This window comes from Spea bombifrons, chromosome 1, assembly GCF_027358695.1.
Source record: "Spea bombifrons isolate aSpeBom1 chromosome 1, aSpeBom1.2.pri, whole genome shotgun sequence".
Classification (NCBI taxonomy): domain Eukaryota; kingdom Metazoa; phylum Chordata; class Amphibia; order Anura; family Pelobatidae; genus Spea; species Spea bombifrons.
In genome coordinates, this window is record NC_071087.1 from 113,693,035 (window position 1) to 113,710,867 (window position 17,833).

A 17,833-nucleotide genomic window follows, 5' to 3' on the forward strand; every position below is an offset into this window, starting at 1 on the left:
AATGTACGTTCATAAAAATGCTAAACAAAACTACACCAACAGTACAATACTATACTAATACCTATGTACCCCTGTATTAGTATTTCAGAGTTTACATATAGAGGTACAAGGACAGTTGTTTAATAAAATACTTCGAATTATTATTATTTTTTTAAGGAAAAGCGTGAATTTGTTAAAAAAGAATTTGGGATCTTTAAAGTACGACACATTTTCTCACAATGTTCCTTTAACAACTGAAGGAGCACATGGAACATAACTTACATCATTTTCTGTTCACTTTAGTTGAACACATGCATAAAATGCTTGTTAGTCTCTTGTCTTCCTACTCTTGGTTGCCATTTCTTTGCTCAACCTATTTTCTGATATTTCCTTCTGCTCCTTTTCTATTTTTATCCTTAGTGTCTGGACACATTTTGAATGAATAGTTGTAGCCCCCCCAAACCTGAGATCTAGTGATTATTGATAGTTATTCCACCACCCTCACACACACACACACCACACACACAATTGGAGCAAATGAACAAAATACATATGTTTACCTTTTCTCTACCGGTTTTATTTAGCGCTGGTTCCAACTCGGCTTCTTCATCTGAAGCGACACTGTCATAATCTGGTTGATCATTATCTTGGCTCTCACCGCTATTTTGATTGCTAATACTTTTCAATACTAACTCCACATTTTCTGCAGAAAAATCAGAATTTTAATTGACAATTCATTTACTTTTCTGTGATCAAGAGATACAGCAGATATTTTAGCTTTATAGAGACATACATATAAAAAGGTAGAAGTGCTATGCATTACTTAAAAATAGGAGGTACAACATACACTTTTTGTATGTAGTAATTATTTCAATTCAACAGGATTTGATTTAGAAGTTTAGAATGGATTTATGGTACATATCATTATAAATCCAACTCTTTGCCCTAATAAAGCATCAAGTTTTCTACTTCAGTTAGGTATAAAGTGTGACGCAATCAAATACTGCGGTATTTTCTATTAATCATTTATAAAACCAGAATACCTTTCCCCAAATAATAAGAAAAAAAATGTATCAGGAAGCTTCAGCAAAAAGGGCAGCCCACAATTTTATCATCAGACATTTAAACAAATCTTGATGGAATTCAAGTACATGAATTCCTAATTCTCCAACTATTTAGATGAAGTATTTGAACAAAAAATAGCAAAAGCCCTGGTGAGAATCAATGAGAATGTAAACAACATTATATCAAACGGTAAAACAAAATACATAAACTCAAATAGGAATAGCGATATTGAGCAGACATCATTTTACATCCAAAGCCAGTGCAACCTCAACTCCTCACTACATCCCTACATATTTACTTACTAGATTATTCCCAGTATCAAACATTTCTATGCCTACAGCATGGGTAGGTGTATAAATAAACACTTTTTTGCTTCCTTCTAACAAATTTTGAGGATGTTTAGGTCAACATTGCCCTAGTTTGACCTCAAAAGTGATTTATATTATGGATGCACACAAACTACTCCCATTTCCTCTAACCCTGTCATTACTCCATTTTTAATAATTTCTAGACCTTCGCAACGCTGTGGTTGCAGTTATTTAGATAAAGCAAATAAATAATGCTGGAACTGGTCCAAGAGACTGGCCACAACGATTAACATTGGTTCTCATTTGTTGCAATTTTCATCAGTTTTACTGACATCGGATATCAGCAGCTAGTGAATGATTCGACAATACAAGCTCTGGGATAGCACTAGGAACTAACGAAATGGCTACTACTGGATGTACGTTGTGCACGTTTGGTCAGAATTTGAATTACCTTTGGGTGTGGGAATGGCATTTCCCTGCTGTCTTCTTTTGGCATCACTTAAAATGTCTATTACCAAGGTGGCAAATTCATGTGCATTGAAACGTGCTAATTTTTGTCTTCCCTAAACAAAACAAACAGAAATACTTCTAGCAAATTGAATGATTCTGTAGGAAACTGAATAAGGTCATCAGGTAAAACATTTAGGTATCTGCAGGAAAATGTTACTTCCACAAACTCTTTTGAGGCCAACTCTGTCAGGAAGAGAAATATTAGCAGACTGTCCATTAGTTGAACATAGAAGTTTGAGGAAGCGGGCATAATATCTGCCACCTGGCTCCTGAGGTCCATAAGGATATTTGGGGATGTCTGTGTCAGTCTTGTCCTGCTCTGGCTCTCTAAATAAATTGTCTGGATAGGGAAGGACAATAATATGCTTAAATACCAACACTGATCTTAGTAAGCGTAGGAGCAACACTGTGCATTTATTTTTGGCTTGTTACTTGACAAGAACTAAATAATTTTATATTTTAGTATGTTTACAAGTTACTGCCTGCCCTGACACTGTACGTGTCCAGGCCTAGTCATGCTTGTGCACGCGAACACGGACTCCTACGTGAAACTGCTTGGACTGCCTATTCTGGTCCTCAGATGGCTTCCATGAGGAAGGTTCCAGGTTTTAGCCTCCTGTTCTTGGGACTCACAGTACAAAAAGGAACTCAACAGAAAAGGAGACATTTCTTAAAGCTAGTTTATTTTATTGGATAAAAGGAGGATATAAAATAAAAATCCAAAACACCTGCCTGGTTACGTGTAGACGAATATTCTGGATTTACAGGAAGGAAAGGAACAACTGTGGTCTCTGTCACGAGAGTGCTGTGGTTCTGAGTGGCCAACCAGACTGCAAACACAGAGAATATACCTCATAACATCAAGTAGTAAATTCAACATATTCAAACAGCTCTCTGCAGTCTTGCCACGCAATATGAATAAAATTACCAGCATCCGTTTCCCGTCTGTCAACCTCATCATAAACATCCATAGCCAATTCTTCAAATAAGTGATTACTGAGCTGGAAGTAAAAGAAATACACTGAGAAACAAACGGACAGTGAATGTGGAAATAACCGTGTTTATTAAAGTGGATTTCTGGGTTAATGAACATAGATGGATTCATTGTAGTACTAGTTATGTGATTATCTAGACTACACTAATTTATATATATTACATACATACATATACACACACATGATAAATAGAAAATTAAAAAGGTTCCATAAGAAAAGAAAAAAAACCACATTGGTTTTAAGAGGAGGTCATACACTTTATACAATAATATAATTCAGTGGGGGAAGCACTAAGATGCACAGGGTGTTTCTTTTATTTACCCCATAGAAACAACATTAATAAAGAGAGTTTGTTTTCTAAGGTCACTGAATAATTTTGCCCCTATGTAAAACAATGTCAGATTCAATTAATATAATTAACTCACGTAAGTAGACCAAGTATTAGCTACCTACATAGTTCCCCCATCTTAATATTTATTATACTTATTTGTTTGTACTCCGAGAGCTCAAAAAGAATCAAAGACATAAGTGACATGATATGCATGGGATAAACAATAATACTTACAGACTGAAGTTTTTTCTTTGCTGCTTTGGCCAGTTCTGATAAGTCTAGACTACTACAAAGCAAAAAGAAGACATTATGCCATATATCGTATTCGCAACACAACCTTTACACAAGAAATAGAACCTAAGAGCACTTAACTGGTGTTACTGTATGAAGTTTAAGAACAGAAAAGCAGAGCTCACTTAACGTATGCCTTGCACAATGTTTTGTTGGGAAATTGTTTCTCAGTAACAGTATATTTACTTTGTCTGCTTAAGCATAGTGATGAGAATTGATACCACAGCTGCTATTTCTAAAGCCACTATTTCCAACCTTGTTATTTTGTAGCATTCTAGGAAAAGGGTCAAAGCAGATCCATGCATTTTTCAGTAGGTGCTGAATTATAGAGTTACAAGGTACCATCAGCGAGTATTCCCTAAAGGAGCTGGGAATAATAATAATAATAATAAATAACCATAAGTAGATACTGTTTTGTTCTTGTAGATGGCTCTAGTGCTAATTTCTACTCCTTTGAAATCTACTTATTTTCCAAGGATCCCTGAACAGGAACAGTTTATTGAAGCCATTGCTTAATTATTCTTAGTTTGTATCTTGGGCAGAAAATGCACAATCCTGGTCAGGAACAGTTTACTTACAGCCGTCTTATTTCCAAATGCATTGCCGCAGAGTGAAGGAAAAATTGGTATTAAGGACATGCAATTTCAGATTTCAGCTCAAAATACTTCAACATAAAAACAGAGCTAATAACAAAGATTTGATTTACAAGGTCCTTCAGCGGCTGGCGTACAGCTGTCAGTATCTCAGATCACATTCAATAACATAACGACAGCTGTAGTTATTACAGACTGCAAGCCTTTGAGAAGAAATGCTAATTCGTAACCATGCATGCCATTTACAAGCCATGGCATCATTTGGCCCTCACTTTCATCCAGCGTAGCCAGACTGTCCACTTTGACACAGGCCCTTGCGGAAGTATTCTTGTTTCAGCTGATATAAATCAGGTTAATACACTGCCTACGCTAGCTGGACAATAACAAAACCAAAATGCATAGGTTGTAAAAGTGGAAATGACAATAGAGCGAGCAGGAAACATTATTCAGATACATTTCTTGATAAGCATAACTAGCCACATGTTAAACCAGACTAATATCGTTTTCCAGCTATTTAATGGCATTCACACACAAATTCTCCAGCTGTTGTTGAACTCTCATAATTATCATTGTGCCAAATGTTGACCATGCAACAAGAGAAACCATCTGGCCGCTGGGTTAAGTTACAGCCTAGGCGTTAAGAAAGAACTACTGGTGGGGTTTGCAGTGGTATTTATAGGGGTATAAACAATGTTTACAGGCTGTTACTTTATTATTTGATAGTGGAAATCGCCCATGTATTTGGTTGGTAAAATATTTGGGGTTAAACATGAAAATGGATGCCGGTGCACAATTTCGAAAGAGTTATCACCACAGTAACCCAGCCTGTCGAAGCCTTCCATTCGCTGCTATAGTGACTATCGATTTTCGCCCAGGAAATCACTTCTTATATGTAACCTTTTTGTAGGATCAATAGCGTCTGTTTTATTTTAAACAGATAAACTTGAAATGCGCACCAAAAATGCACTAATTTTTGTTTTAGCTTCCGAAATGATGTTTGACTGCTACATGTAAAATGATATTGCATCATACCTGTCTGCCATTTGTGGTATGATGAAGTGTTGTCCATTTTTGTGATCTGAAAACCAAAAAGGTTGAGTAAAATTGTAAGATGCACTTCTAGTTTCTGTAGGAATTTTATGTATTGAATTATAAAGTGCCAACTTATGCCATAGTGCTGTACAACGGGAAACAGGTTTATCTGCGAGAGCACTGTTCTATTCTAAAAAGCCACAGACATCTAAAAACTTCTTCTCCGACGATTTGCCACAGTCAAGGCATGTCTACTCACCTGGTTTCCTGCCACATAAATAAAACGCTAGCCTGTCTGTCAATTCATGCTGTATTTCCACAAGTCGATCTGCCAACTCATGGTGGCCTCCTTGCCTAAAAGAGAAGCGTAGAACACCTTTGTTAACACATAGATTATTACAGCAGCATACTGTACCTAATAAGCTTTAAGGTAAGTAAACAAAATCATTGACGAAAGCTTGTCATCTATTATAATGTTGCACCCAAACACCATCCTATTCAACTTCCCATCACTTTGCTTTTCCAACTATCCCATTAAAATTTGATATGCTGTCAAAAAGAAAAAATACAAGAGTCCTCAAATCTATACTAACCAACTTTACTGAATTTGTATATGAATATAGAAGAATTTAACAGCAAATAAGAATTGTTCATCCCATCTGGCCATAAATACAAATACATTTTGGGGATGTTGGGATCGAAATGAAATGCATATATTCATGGAAGGTTAAAGAAGCTCAACTGGACCAATAAATACCCATGGCTGCATTAACACCACACTGGACGGAGACAATACCACTTCTACAAACAATTAATGATGGAAGTTATATGCAAACTGTAGCATGGGTTAAAGAGCCACAGATTGGCCGTTATGCTAAAAGCTGACTAAATTTTTTCTAAAATGGATAAGGTGAAACAAGAAACTGAGGCAAAGCAGTGATTGATTCTAGCCACCTCCATAAAACTGAAAAGGGTCTGAAAATGAGAGAAATAGAAAACACACAAAGATTTACAGCTTACTTGATTCCCTGTTTTTCTCATCATTGTAACTTTAGCAGATAGATGTTCATTCATTGTATTTAGCTGTAAATCAGGCTTTCTGGATTTCAGCAACATTAACTAAAATGTAAATTTTGAACGGGGATGCTGTATTAAGCACAGACCTCTTGGATCACTATGCCACAGGACTGCCTCGGGTAACTCCCATAGTTAAATTATAATAGTAGGACCAAACGTTTGAAGAATGCCTCTGAACTATGACCAGGCATGAAATAGTAAGCAGAGCAGACTGCTTACTATTTATTAAGTATCTCAACCAGGCTTAAACTAGTAAACTAGTGTATCGAGATAAGATATAGTTGCAAAAAAAAAAAACAAAAAAAAAAAAAACTGTGCATGGAAAATCCACATTGCTTTTAATAATTAGGTATAATGTCACCTTGCATAGTCAATGGGTGTTTTTCCAGCAGAATCTGGGGTGCCTGGATCTGCCCCGTACACCGTGAGAAGTTCAGCCTGTAAGATCTGCCCTGCTTTAGCTGCAACATGGAGAGGTGTACTTCCTTTTTCCTACAAACACGAGCAAGAAAACAAACACTGTTAACAGTGTATACAAATATTCAACACATTATTTCACTGCAAAACTAAGCGCATGCAGTTCATCATGTTACAGCGAAACAGCAAGTTAAAAAGGCAGGGATAACATATTCTTGCCCAGGGATCAGTGACACAAACCGGGTTTCTGAAAAGCAATTTCAGTTAAAAAAAAGAAACAAAAAATAAAACAACTGCTCGGTCAGCTGCCTGCTTACATTTGTTTGTTTACATCACTGGCTCCCTGCACATGCAGATTTGTGCCTGCACAACGCATTCCCTCCAGCGGCTGGGCTCAGGATTGAACCCAGCTCTCTCCTGACCTTGCCACTGGGCACGTAAACTAAACAAATTAATGTGTGGTTTTCAGTAGAAACAGGAAGAACCAAAGCACACGGAACTCTCTACACAACGTTGGCAAGTTGCAATAACCCAAATGTTCAAAACTAATGCCGGGAATGCTGAAAAAGTAATTTCAATTTCTTTAGTTAAACAACAATGCTTAAAGAGAGGATAGGAAGCTTACTAGCCTCTCCCACCATAGACTGGATATACAAAGAGTCTTTGATACTTCGACATCAGAGTTTCCAAAAATATTTTTAAATTAGTTCTACTTTTTGCATAATACAATGCTTTCAGGCATCTGCATATTAGCAGTTTGTATGTGTCCTAGTTCTGTTATCTCAGCCCAACCCATTAGACAAACCCTGACTGATATTCTTCAGTGGGACTTCCCCTTAAACTATGTAGAGAGTTGCAGTGACAAAAGTGGGGACACTATAGCTGTAGTGCAGAACTGGCTAAAGGCCCTGATATACACTTCTCACAAAACAAGCAATGGTACTTACTGGGTTAAAGAAATTGGCCTGTGCCCCTAAGGATAACAACCTGAGACATGTTTCCAAATTCCCGGTTCTCACACTTGAATGAAGTTGCTGGAATTAAAACAGATTGAGGATTGAGGATAACAAAATATGACAACTGTGTGGCAACCGACCATAGCCTATCAATAAAAATATGAAGAAAAAGGAATTAAGCAAAACTTTCATTTAGATTTATTTTCTGCATTTAATGTACAGAGTAGATGACATAATGTTTATTATTTTAATTAAATGTGAATGTCTAAAGGATTTAGCTTTAATATCCCCAAAATTAAAGTTCAAATAAATCTACATTATGAAATAGATATCCTATGTTCTTGTTACAGCATACACGGCAACGCAAATAAAGACATCTAATGTAAAGAAAGTTTTGTAAATTATATACCATGCTGTAGTTCATTGCATATAGACATGTCTTATTGTGCTGTAAAGGACTTCTGTATACATTTTTCTTACTCAGAATGTGCTTAGTTAAAGTATATAAACATGATATTCTAGGATGGAATTCCGAGTCCAGGCACAGTACTAGAAAATTAATGAATGCATTTGCCTTACGCGATTTAAATGCAACAAGCGATTCTCTCGCCTATCAATACAGCAACGTAATTAGAAAGCATTATACTACTGGGTATTTAAATGTATTTCCCCTTCACAGATCAGTGAGCTAGAAGCCTTTACATTTGTTGTATTCTGTAACAGGACAACACAGGGCTATCAGTGGTTTTGAAGCAACAACTGTATATTAACGAGGAGATGCATATTCACCTTACTAAGGTCTTTGGCTGTATCATCATCACGACATGGCAAGCGATGCACAAATGCCAGCATTTGATACTTGGCTCTTATAAATTCTGCTTTGTTAGGACTACAAACACAAAATAATCACATAATGTACACACACAGTACTGGCATCTGTTCTATTTGCAAACGATAAAGCGCACAAAACTGCCTGTACAACCAAACCAATTTGGTTTGTACAGTAACCATGAATACTGTTTATCTTTTCTAGAACACCAAAACAAGAAGGTGGTAATACAGTCATGTGAAAAAGAAAGTACAACCTCTTTGAATTCTACAGTTTTACATATCAGGACATAACAATCATCTGCTCCTTAGCGGGTCTAAAAATACAACATCAGATGAACAACACATGACATATTACACGGGGTCAAGATTTATTCAACAAAAATAAAGCCAACATGGGGAAGCCATGTGATATATATTATTTGTTGTTGTTCAAAGGTTGAATTTTCCTTTTCACACGAATAATAAAAACATACTTAAACTATATACAGAGAGTCTATATAATATTATATATATATATACACACACACACACGTTTTGGCTTCCCTAGCTCTTTAAGCAGCTACTTAAATATATTGATCAGTACGATTAGATTAAAAGCTCTGGTGAAAAAAAAAACAGAGCCTTCAATCTAATCGTACTGATCAATATATTTAATTAATTAGCTGGTTAAAGAGCTAGGGAAGTCAAAACGTATATATATATATATATATAAAAAGGCACAAGAAACCAGAGTCAAAGCTTCAGGGTGAATATTACAAAAATTCTAACTGTTCCAACCCAGCAAATTACAACCGTTTTGTGTGTCTTGGATCATAAAATAATCACGCACACTCATAGAAAGTAGTAATTAATGAGAGGTGCAGCTATACAACAATGAAACAACTGTGCATAAATGCATAATACCAAGTAAAAGATGGAAAAAATCAGCGCTAATTACCAACAAAGAAAATTACTAAGTAATTAGTAAATATATAACTTTATTGATCAATTGCATTGGACACTGGGGATCCAGCTATGCAATGAAATAAAATTCACACCAATGTTCCCTGGCTCAGTTTGATAGATCATAAAAGTAAATATATCCTCTGGTGTGTAGTTTCAGTCTAAAGCTGACAACATTAGTACTAGTTTCCAGATTGTGTAGCAAAATGTATTTTGTCTTAACAGTTAACACAGATTACTGGCAGAAGGAAGCCTTAACAGAGCAACATCAATCAATGCACAATATGCTGATGGCTCTAACGATTTCTAGTCCACAGGCTGGATTCAATACCAAACGTAAATATCACAGGAGATTATTGTCCACTGTTTTAAATATGACCTGTACAATTTTGAATGGTTTGCTTACTGTACTTTATCCTGGGGGTTGGCTTTACGTTTTCCGCTCATTATGGATGCAGGGTCAAGCAAAGAATGTTCCCATATGGAATTTGCACCATTGCTATACAGTGTTTGAACCATCTGAAATAGAAGAAAAAGGTAAAGAAATCCAAAATATTGGCAGTTTATATGAATGCATTATTATTCATTGTTTTATATGGCACCATCATATTCCACAGCGCTGTACAAGTAGTGCATAGCGTAATATGACTTACAGAAACAAGAGGTAAGGAGGGCCCTGCTCAACGAGTTTACAATCTAGAAGGCATTATGTAAAAAGCATAGCCTTTTAAATAAACAGCCAAAGGTGTAAGAAGATACAAATATTTCAGAGTAATAAAGATTAAATCTGTCAGAAAAAAAGACATACATATACATATATATATACATATATATACATATATATAACACATACACACATACACACATACATACATACACACACACAATTTAAGTCTTTTAGATGCAAAATGAGCAAATCTGGTAAAGATGATACTTTTGCTGGCTGCTGCATGGTCTGTATGGGTTTATTCCTACTTAAAGAACTTCTGTTTCAGCATTTACACGTCACAGTGATCATACTCGCTGTATTTAATGTTTCCAGCTTGGAACCAGTAAGATTTAGTCTCGGCTAACAAAGAGAAGTGAGGCAGAGTCACGGTGGATTTGATTTAAATCACATGTCAGTAAGACTCAATTTAAATCAGGGCTTGACAAAGCCCAGTTGCTAGTTGGCCATGGCTACAAGAAATTGCTTCCTGGCACAAAGGGTTTTTACAGGAGAGCACCGTACTTTGCTTACTGCCCAGTACCGCCAACAACCCTCATACCGCAGTCCTGTGCTCCCTCAGTCCCAGCATGCTGACGGAGAATGTTACCGTGTGTTTGTACATGTGTGTAAAGACTCATTCTTAATCTTTAATATTTGCAACCAGATGAAGATTTCATATTTACAATAAGAGCCTGTCAGATCAGTATACCACCTATATCACGACTGGTTTTAGTTAATAGGTTAATCCCTCATATTTGGAGAACTACTTACATTGTTTTATTTAACTAAAACAATAACATTATATACTATACATATTCTTGTGTTTGCTTAAATGTCAATGTTTATTAATGGAAACTGTATATCTTTTCAAAAAAGTACATAACTCGGTTCTATTTTATGCTAAATAACCGTTGAACTATAATGTATTTTATCTTTACGTAGATTTTGCCTCCAAAAGCATTAGAATAAATTTGATTTAAATCAATAAAATCCAATATAAAAAATAAATACAGCATAATAAAATATAAAAAAATAAAGTCAGTAATTTTAATCCACCCTGGGCCTAGTACCAGGAGAGCAAAGCCTTGCTGGTTAAAAAAAAATAATAAAAAAAAAAAAAAAAATAATCATGTTCTTCTGGCACAGGGCAACAAGCCTTAGTAACTAAACACAACAGCATGGTACACCACTAATCCTTCATGCGTTAAAGGGACAGTTCAATATTCCTAACACCCCCACTAAAGAAGAATGCATATTAAGGTACTCCGAGTAGTTTAACATGCATTCTTCAAAACTAGAAGCTGCAGCCCTACTGTTGTAGCTGCTCTCCTCCTCTGTGGTCTGCCAATTCTTGCCACTGATTGCCAGCTTGAAGCAGCCAATCAGTGGCAGGGAAAGGCTCCCACTGAAATCAGTAAAAGTATTTTCTGAGCACAGGGGTCTGCCGTATTTGCAAGCCTGCTCTAGAGCGGACTGTAAGAAAGTACACTATATGGACAAAAGTATTGGGATACACCTTTTAATTATTATTTAGAGACTTATTTTGAGATTGCAAGCCAGGCCTTCTCGTCCAACATCAGTGCCTGATCTCACAAATGCTCTACTGGATGAACAACAACTACGTATTAACATCTACGCACTTAGAATGTGATGTCATCAAAGTCCCTGTTGTTGTAATAATCAGATGTCCCAATACTTTTGTCCACAAAGTATATATTACATGTAGAGAGTTTTGTTCAGCTGAACACATCTCCTGCACACAAAATGTATGGGGGGCAGGGATGGGGCAAAAGCATATAGGGGATTTTGCAGAATCATCCCCATGCATTTGCAAAAGGAACATCACCAAAAACGTAAGGGGACCACGCAGCTATCACATGCATTTAAAGTGCATTTGATGGCTGGAGCGTCCCTTTAAATTTTGATTGATAACACATAATATGGAGCAGGTGTTAGCATCAGCTACAAGCTATGAACGCGTGCTCCTTATGTAAAGTCATGTCCATGAGAAAATAAACTACACAAGCTTCTGCAATACTCACACAACATTATAATATTACAAAAAAAATCTGAATTACAGATTGATAACCCACAGACAAAACACCCCACCTGCCCATGACATTCTGACATCTTACCTGTAAAAGAGTGGGAGGCCACGGTGTATGTTTAAGATGCCTCACTTGTGAGATATGACGACCCAGACTCCGGTGGACACTGCAACATTCATCACAGATCAGCACTCCTCTGTTAATGGATGCCCAGCGAGGATCTAAAAAACATTAACAAAATCTATATAAAATATCAATCTAAAAAAACACATTTTAAACAGGCTTTGTTACTTTTACTTATCAAACTATTTTTCACTGTAGCAGTTTCTCAGCTAGGACACAGATCTCATCCCATAACATATAGCTGGTTACATACAACCAACTTCAACCAACTCACGGCTTTGCTACTAAACCCCAGGGAGATGGAGACAGCGCCGCATACACAGAGGGCAAAGAGCCAATAGTGAATGCAAAAATGGAAATATATATTGATTATACGCATCTAACCAGCAATATATATTACTGAACCAAAATAGGCTACTTTATGAGTGTTTCAAGTGTGTGATCGGGCCGAGTGGCCAAAGATCCCCAGCTGCTTGAGGCATGGAGTTACAGGAAGCGGAAGATGCATAATGAAAGGCTAAGGACAAAAAAAACAGTCAGATTACAGGGACGTGACTACACGTTTAACAGTCATTTGTATAATTATTACATTTGGAGTCCAACCCCGGACTAGGAATCGTATGCTGTGTTAACCAACAGACCAATCTTAAAATAGACCTAACAGGACCGAGTCTGGTCGCTAGTAACATAGCCGCGGCATTCTTAAACTCTGACATCATTTGTTTTAAGCACAAGAATATGACACGCCACTCAGACTAGACATAAGGATACAACGGCGTTAACAAGGAAGACATCTCATTGCATACATTTTAACAAAGCATTAAACCAAACATATATTTAATGATTTTGGCGCAATTTATTCGTGGAAACAAGCGGTTGCAATACACATCTGTACAAACGCTGTATATTGCATTCACCGCACATATCCCCAGAATCCTGGAACTCATTCCGATTAATTAATACAGCATGCAAATCATTTTAGGTTTCAAATCTGCTGTTTCGCTTCGCACGCTAATTGCTGACATGGCAAAAATGTGCATCTGTTTTCAGTTAGGATATCACTGGATACAAGTTTCTTCCAAAAAGCATCTACCGTAGCAGAAACTCGTTGGTTCAGTTAGGGTGTGAACAGAAACCACAGCTTTACAGCCATCAGCTGGCATACAGAGCGACGAGCCGATATCAAAGCATATCACATACTGTTAAGAAAGAGAGAAAACTTCTGCTATCCTCTTCCTGTCTTAACCAACAAAAGATCAGATATCGCACGGGTACTCCTGTCTACCGCCGAAATCCAGTTTTCTGTTTAAACTGTAATACACAGATGTGACGAGTCTGAACTATTAGCCACCAAATGCACTACCGGGCCTCTTAACACAAAAGCGAGCCAAAAACCGACTGGCTTCTATCGCTGTCAAAGTGACTAATAAGAAAAAAAAAAGCTGAACTAAAAACAGGAAGGCAGGATGTCTCTCACAAAGAATTCGGGTGCACGTTAGGCAGAGACATGCACATGTATCCTGTGCTCGGCGGGGAGGGCGCGTTACAAGCCCAAACAAAAATAGCCACCAGGAAAAGGTTTCACAAGAGCACCCGAGAAGCCCGCAAGCCAAAAAGTATCCGGTCACAAATCAGAACGTACCTACCTAGTCTCTAGATTGTAAGCTCAGTGGAGCAGGGCCCGCCTCACCTGTGGTTTCTGTAAATCAAATTGTTATGTTATATACTACTTGTTACATCCCGTCTGCCCATTGCACTGCGCTACGGAGTAGGATGGCGCTATATAAACCAATAAATAATAATCACCATTGCATGGAATTAAGTGCAGAATTTTAAGAGTCCATAAAAGCAAACAAATAGTCGTCATTAATTTTGCTTGAAACAATGTAATGATTTGGAATGTTAGGAAGCTCCACTTTGATTAGTTGTTGCACGTGTGACGCAGAATGTGTGTACTTACTTTTACCTAAAATAGCAAAAGAATGCATGGTATGGGGGGTGTGAATGGGCAGATATATGATTTATGTCATACTTTTTGTCATTTTACTTTGTTTTGGAGATGCCATGTTTAGTACAGACACATAGATAACGCAATGTTGAAGGCAAAGGCAACAAAGGGGCTCATTTCTAAATGGGCTACCTTCAGACACACCTGCGGGCTAAACTTAACTCAAATGCCAACTTAAGTAGACACGGAAGAGAACAATGTTTGACATTAACTCATTCTAAATACAAGGATTGATGACACCGACAGACCAGCGGCCTGAGAACTCAGGAAAGGCCACACAATGATATCCTCGATCCCTAGCTCTACTTCAAGAGATGCTTAAAGGGGAAGTATCATTTAATCAGTTTGATGACATCATAGCATCTGCTGGAAGCTGCCATATTGGAATGTGTCTAGAAACACAGCCAGCTCTCCCTGCTCTCTTAAGAGACACGTAGTAAGAGGTCGCCTGTCGAGAGAAAGACACAAACAAGCAGGGGTGGAAGAACTGATCCATTAAACAGCGAGATTAGACAATTCTTCCTGACTGACAAAGAACAGAAAGCGCAAAGACAGAAACATACCAAAAAAAAAATGATACACATGACATACACCATACAAAGAGCACACAGACATGTACCGACAACCCACGCCACCAAAACCCCAAAGCACCGGCAGAATGTTTACAAGAGGCTACAAAAAGGGCAGCTTCAGGAAAGGTTCGCTATCTTGCCCCGTCCAAACCGCTTTGATTTCACTACAGATCATGGCATAAGAGATATCGTAAAGGTAATCCGTAATCCAAACAGGTACGGATCTGATGCTCAACACCTGTTAGCTTAACTAAGTGTTAAATAAACCAAAGTAAACAGCCAACAATGTTTTCCCAAACAAATAACGTTAAGGAAATAGTACAAACACCGAGGGACGACGCAAAAGTATGGGCGCAATTTACAAACATGCAGAAGCAGAACCACAACTTCACATCATGCACTTTGTATGTTGTGTAAATGACATATTCACAGTACAAGGAAGAACCGTGACAGGCTAAACGCCCCACACATCCAACTTGCTAAGTGCCCAAACAGGGTTTTTAACAAAAAATGCACAGATCTCAGAGACTGACACCACTGCTATCATCATGGCAGCATCCCACCTAGTGATGTCATAAATCAACTGTGTGAGGACCCCAAATAAAGAGATGTTAAGAATCAGCACCCTTCATGTCAACGTGGAGAGAGCCCCTGCAAACAATGGCCCGGCATTACTGAGAAACACTATCCTCTCAAACACATCATCTCCAAATATGTCCCCTTGCTAGGTCCCCATCCCCCCTCTCAGTTCTAGCTCTGACAGGCTCTAGCGGGCCGCCCGGGCACAGGAAGGGTGTCTGGGGTGTCACAGCTCTCCTCACTCTCCACTCTCCCCCTAGGTTCCGGTTACTTGACTGCTCCCCAAAGCCCCCAGCCAGGTGACAGCCCCGCTTACCCTGCACACTGCAGTCCGCGCACACCTCCGGGCTTCGCAGGCGCTTCGACATGATGGCGAGAGCCGAGACTCCCGGGCCCGAAGGGGCTAAAAGAAGGAAAGCAACAGTGACCTGGTAGATACAGCAAGGCTGCGGGCGGCCAGACTCAGGGCTGGGAGAGCTGGGGGGGGGTGTACAGCAGTACGCTCGCAGCTGCTACCCTGCCCGCACACACGGGCCGTGACTGACTGTCGGACCAAAGCCCCGCCCTCCCGGGAAAACACGCCCCCGGTGCTCGTTCACGACACTCGGGGGGCGCGCCCCATTTCCCCTCCAATTTGCGCGTTTAGTCGCTCGCTGTTGTTTTGCGTCTGACGCGTGGATGCGTATTAATGAGTGGGACGGGCACGCGGAGTGGAATCTCCACGTCTGCTCTTCATATGAGCTGTTTCTGGAAATGTCATTGTACTGTGCTGTTACTGTAAACCTGACTTTCCCATATAATTGGGGCTTGCACTGCGTCTCAGCACTTACTAATACATGTAAATAGTATGTTCTGTTATGGCTTTCTGATATATTTCATTAATATTTCCTTAATGTATTGAAAGTCTAAAATAAAAGAAATTGGGCCTTATATGAGGTGTTTTTCTAGTTGTTCTGGTTGCGTCAACTCTTCACACGTCCCAATTGTCCCGGTTTGGATGGTACTGTTCAGATTTTCGGCCTTGTCCTGCTGTGCTGCCCCTCTGTACCCCTTTAGTTGGCAATGGGGATCATGGGCTGGTTGGAGAGATCCTCTGATCTGACCAGGCCAAGGAGCTGTAAAATAGCAGTCATCAACCCACCTGAACCATTCCCTCTATACTTATGGCAGGAGCTGTACTTCTTTTCCATGGGGTCCCTGGGAAAGAGCTGGTGGTCTTTTTTTAACATAAAGGACACTTTGGAGGATTGACATAATGGAGCGGAATGGAGGTCCATGTCATCACTGATACTAGCCCAAACAAATTGCCACATACCTGAAAGTCAAACCAGACTTCTCTCTATGTGTAGTGAGTGCTGCTGATCGGTCAGAGACTGATCAGCAGCCTCAGTAAAGTTAAATAAAAAAACTAAATGATAAAAATAATTTAAAATAAAAGTTTTCCGGCAGCAGGCTAGATCACTATGATCGACGGTTCCCAGTTCTTGTTTGATGACGTGATCACGGGAGACTTCCTTCTAGATTGTAAAGGCGTTTGAGCAGGGCCTTCCTCACCTATTGTTTCTGTAAGTCAAATTGTTATGTTATATACTACTTGTTACGTCTTGTTTACCAATTGTACAGCACTACGGAATATGATAAAATAATAAATAACAAATGTGATGCTCCATTCATGTTAAGTGAGGGTAGCTGATTGGTCGGAACGTGTGCCAAGAGGTTGCCAACTGATCTATAGATAGATAAGCGGACTGGCATCAGACATTATGGCACTGCCCCCCCCAATAAAATCAATACAATAAATCACAAATAACCCTACACCCAAATTTATTTTTTTCATTCATACATTCAGTGCAGTTGCATGTAATCTGTGCAAACAATCCAATCCAAAAAATGCGGAAAGTTTGGTGAAAAATTACGAAAGTTAACGTTACGGCTTTCTTTGCCAGTGATTGGTGACCAACTGGTTGCATGATACACGTGTCCAAACACTCCTGGTGAAATACCCTGGGTTGCCTTCTATTTTATGGGGGTATTTTGAACTGGTGGGCTGCTAAACAGTCCCAAAGGAAACATTGGAGTCACAAAATCTAATGTAAAAATCTCAAGTTTGGGAAAGAGAACAGGCATGTTGTGCCCTGTAACTTCCAAAACCAATAAAAATGCATGTTGGACTCTTTTCAAATTCAGTATCTTCTATATTTTGTGGTATATTGGTCAATTGAACTGGTTTGTGTGTGTGTTTTTTTAAATATTTTCCTTATTTTACTGTATTGGACTAAAATGGTATAAAATAAAAAATATATATATATCATTTTTGTGGGTGGTTAAGAAAAGAGTAAAAATGCTGCAAAACCTCAGGTTTTTAGACACAGGACACCCTCGTTAAAGACAGGGTAAAACAGCCCTGCAGAACGGCTACCTTTTGTACCGCAGAAGCTGTCGGATATTGTAATTAATGCAAAAGATG

General features: G+C 38.5%; 1 protein-coding gene across 7 annotated transcripts in view; it reads right to left on the reverse strand.

Annotated features, from left to right (window-relative positions):
• Positions 1-15,910, reverse strand: part of GIT2 (GIT ArfGAP 2) — a 30,847-nt gene extending 14,937 nt beyond the window's left edge. For all 7 annotated transcript variants that reach the window (XM_053469271.1, XM_053469263.1, XM_053469237.1 and 4 more), the window contains exons 1-13: positions 15,683-15,910; positions 12,172-12,305; positions 9,734-9,846; positions 8,344-8,443; positions 7,546-7,632; positions 6,543-6,673; positions 5,364-5,458; positions 5,105-5,150; positions 3,423-3,474; positions 2,791-2,863; positions 2,595-2,692; positions 1,804-1,915; positions 540-682 (exon numbers count right to left, since the gene is read on the reverse strand). In XM_053469271.1, coding sequence (XP_053325246.1) covers positions 540-682; positions 1,804-1,915; positions 2,595-2,692; positions 2,791-2,863; positions 3,423-3,474; positions 5,105-5,150; positions 5,364-5,458; positions 6,543-6,673; positions 7,546-7,632; positions 8,344-8,443; positions 9,734-9,846; positions 12,172-12,305; positions 15,683-15,734 — 1,236 coding nt within the window. In that variant the 5' untranslated portion in view covers positions 15,735-15,910. The remainder of the gene's footprint in view (positions 1-539; positions 683-1,803; positions 1,916-2,594; positions 2,693-2,790; positions 2,864-3,422; positions 3,475-5,104; positions 5,151-5,363; positions 5,459-6,542; positions 6,674-7,545; positions 7,633-8,343; positions 8,444-9,733; positions 9,847-12,171; positions 12,306-15,682) is intronic.
• Positions 15,911-17,833: the final 1,923 nt, after the last annotated feature.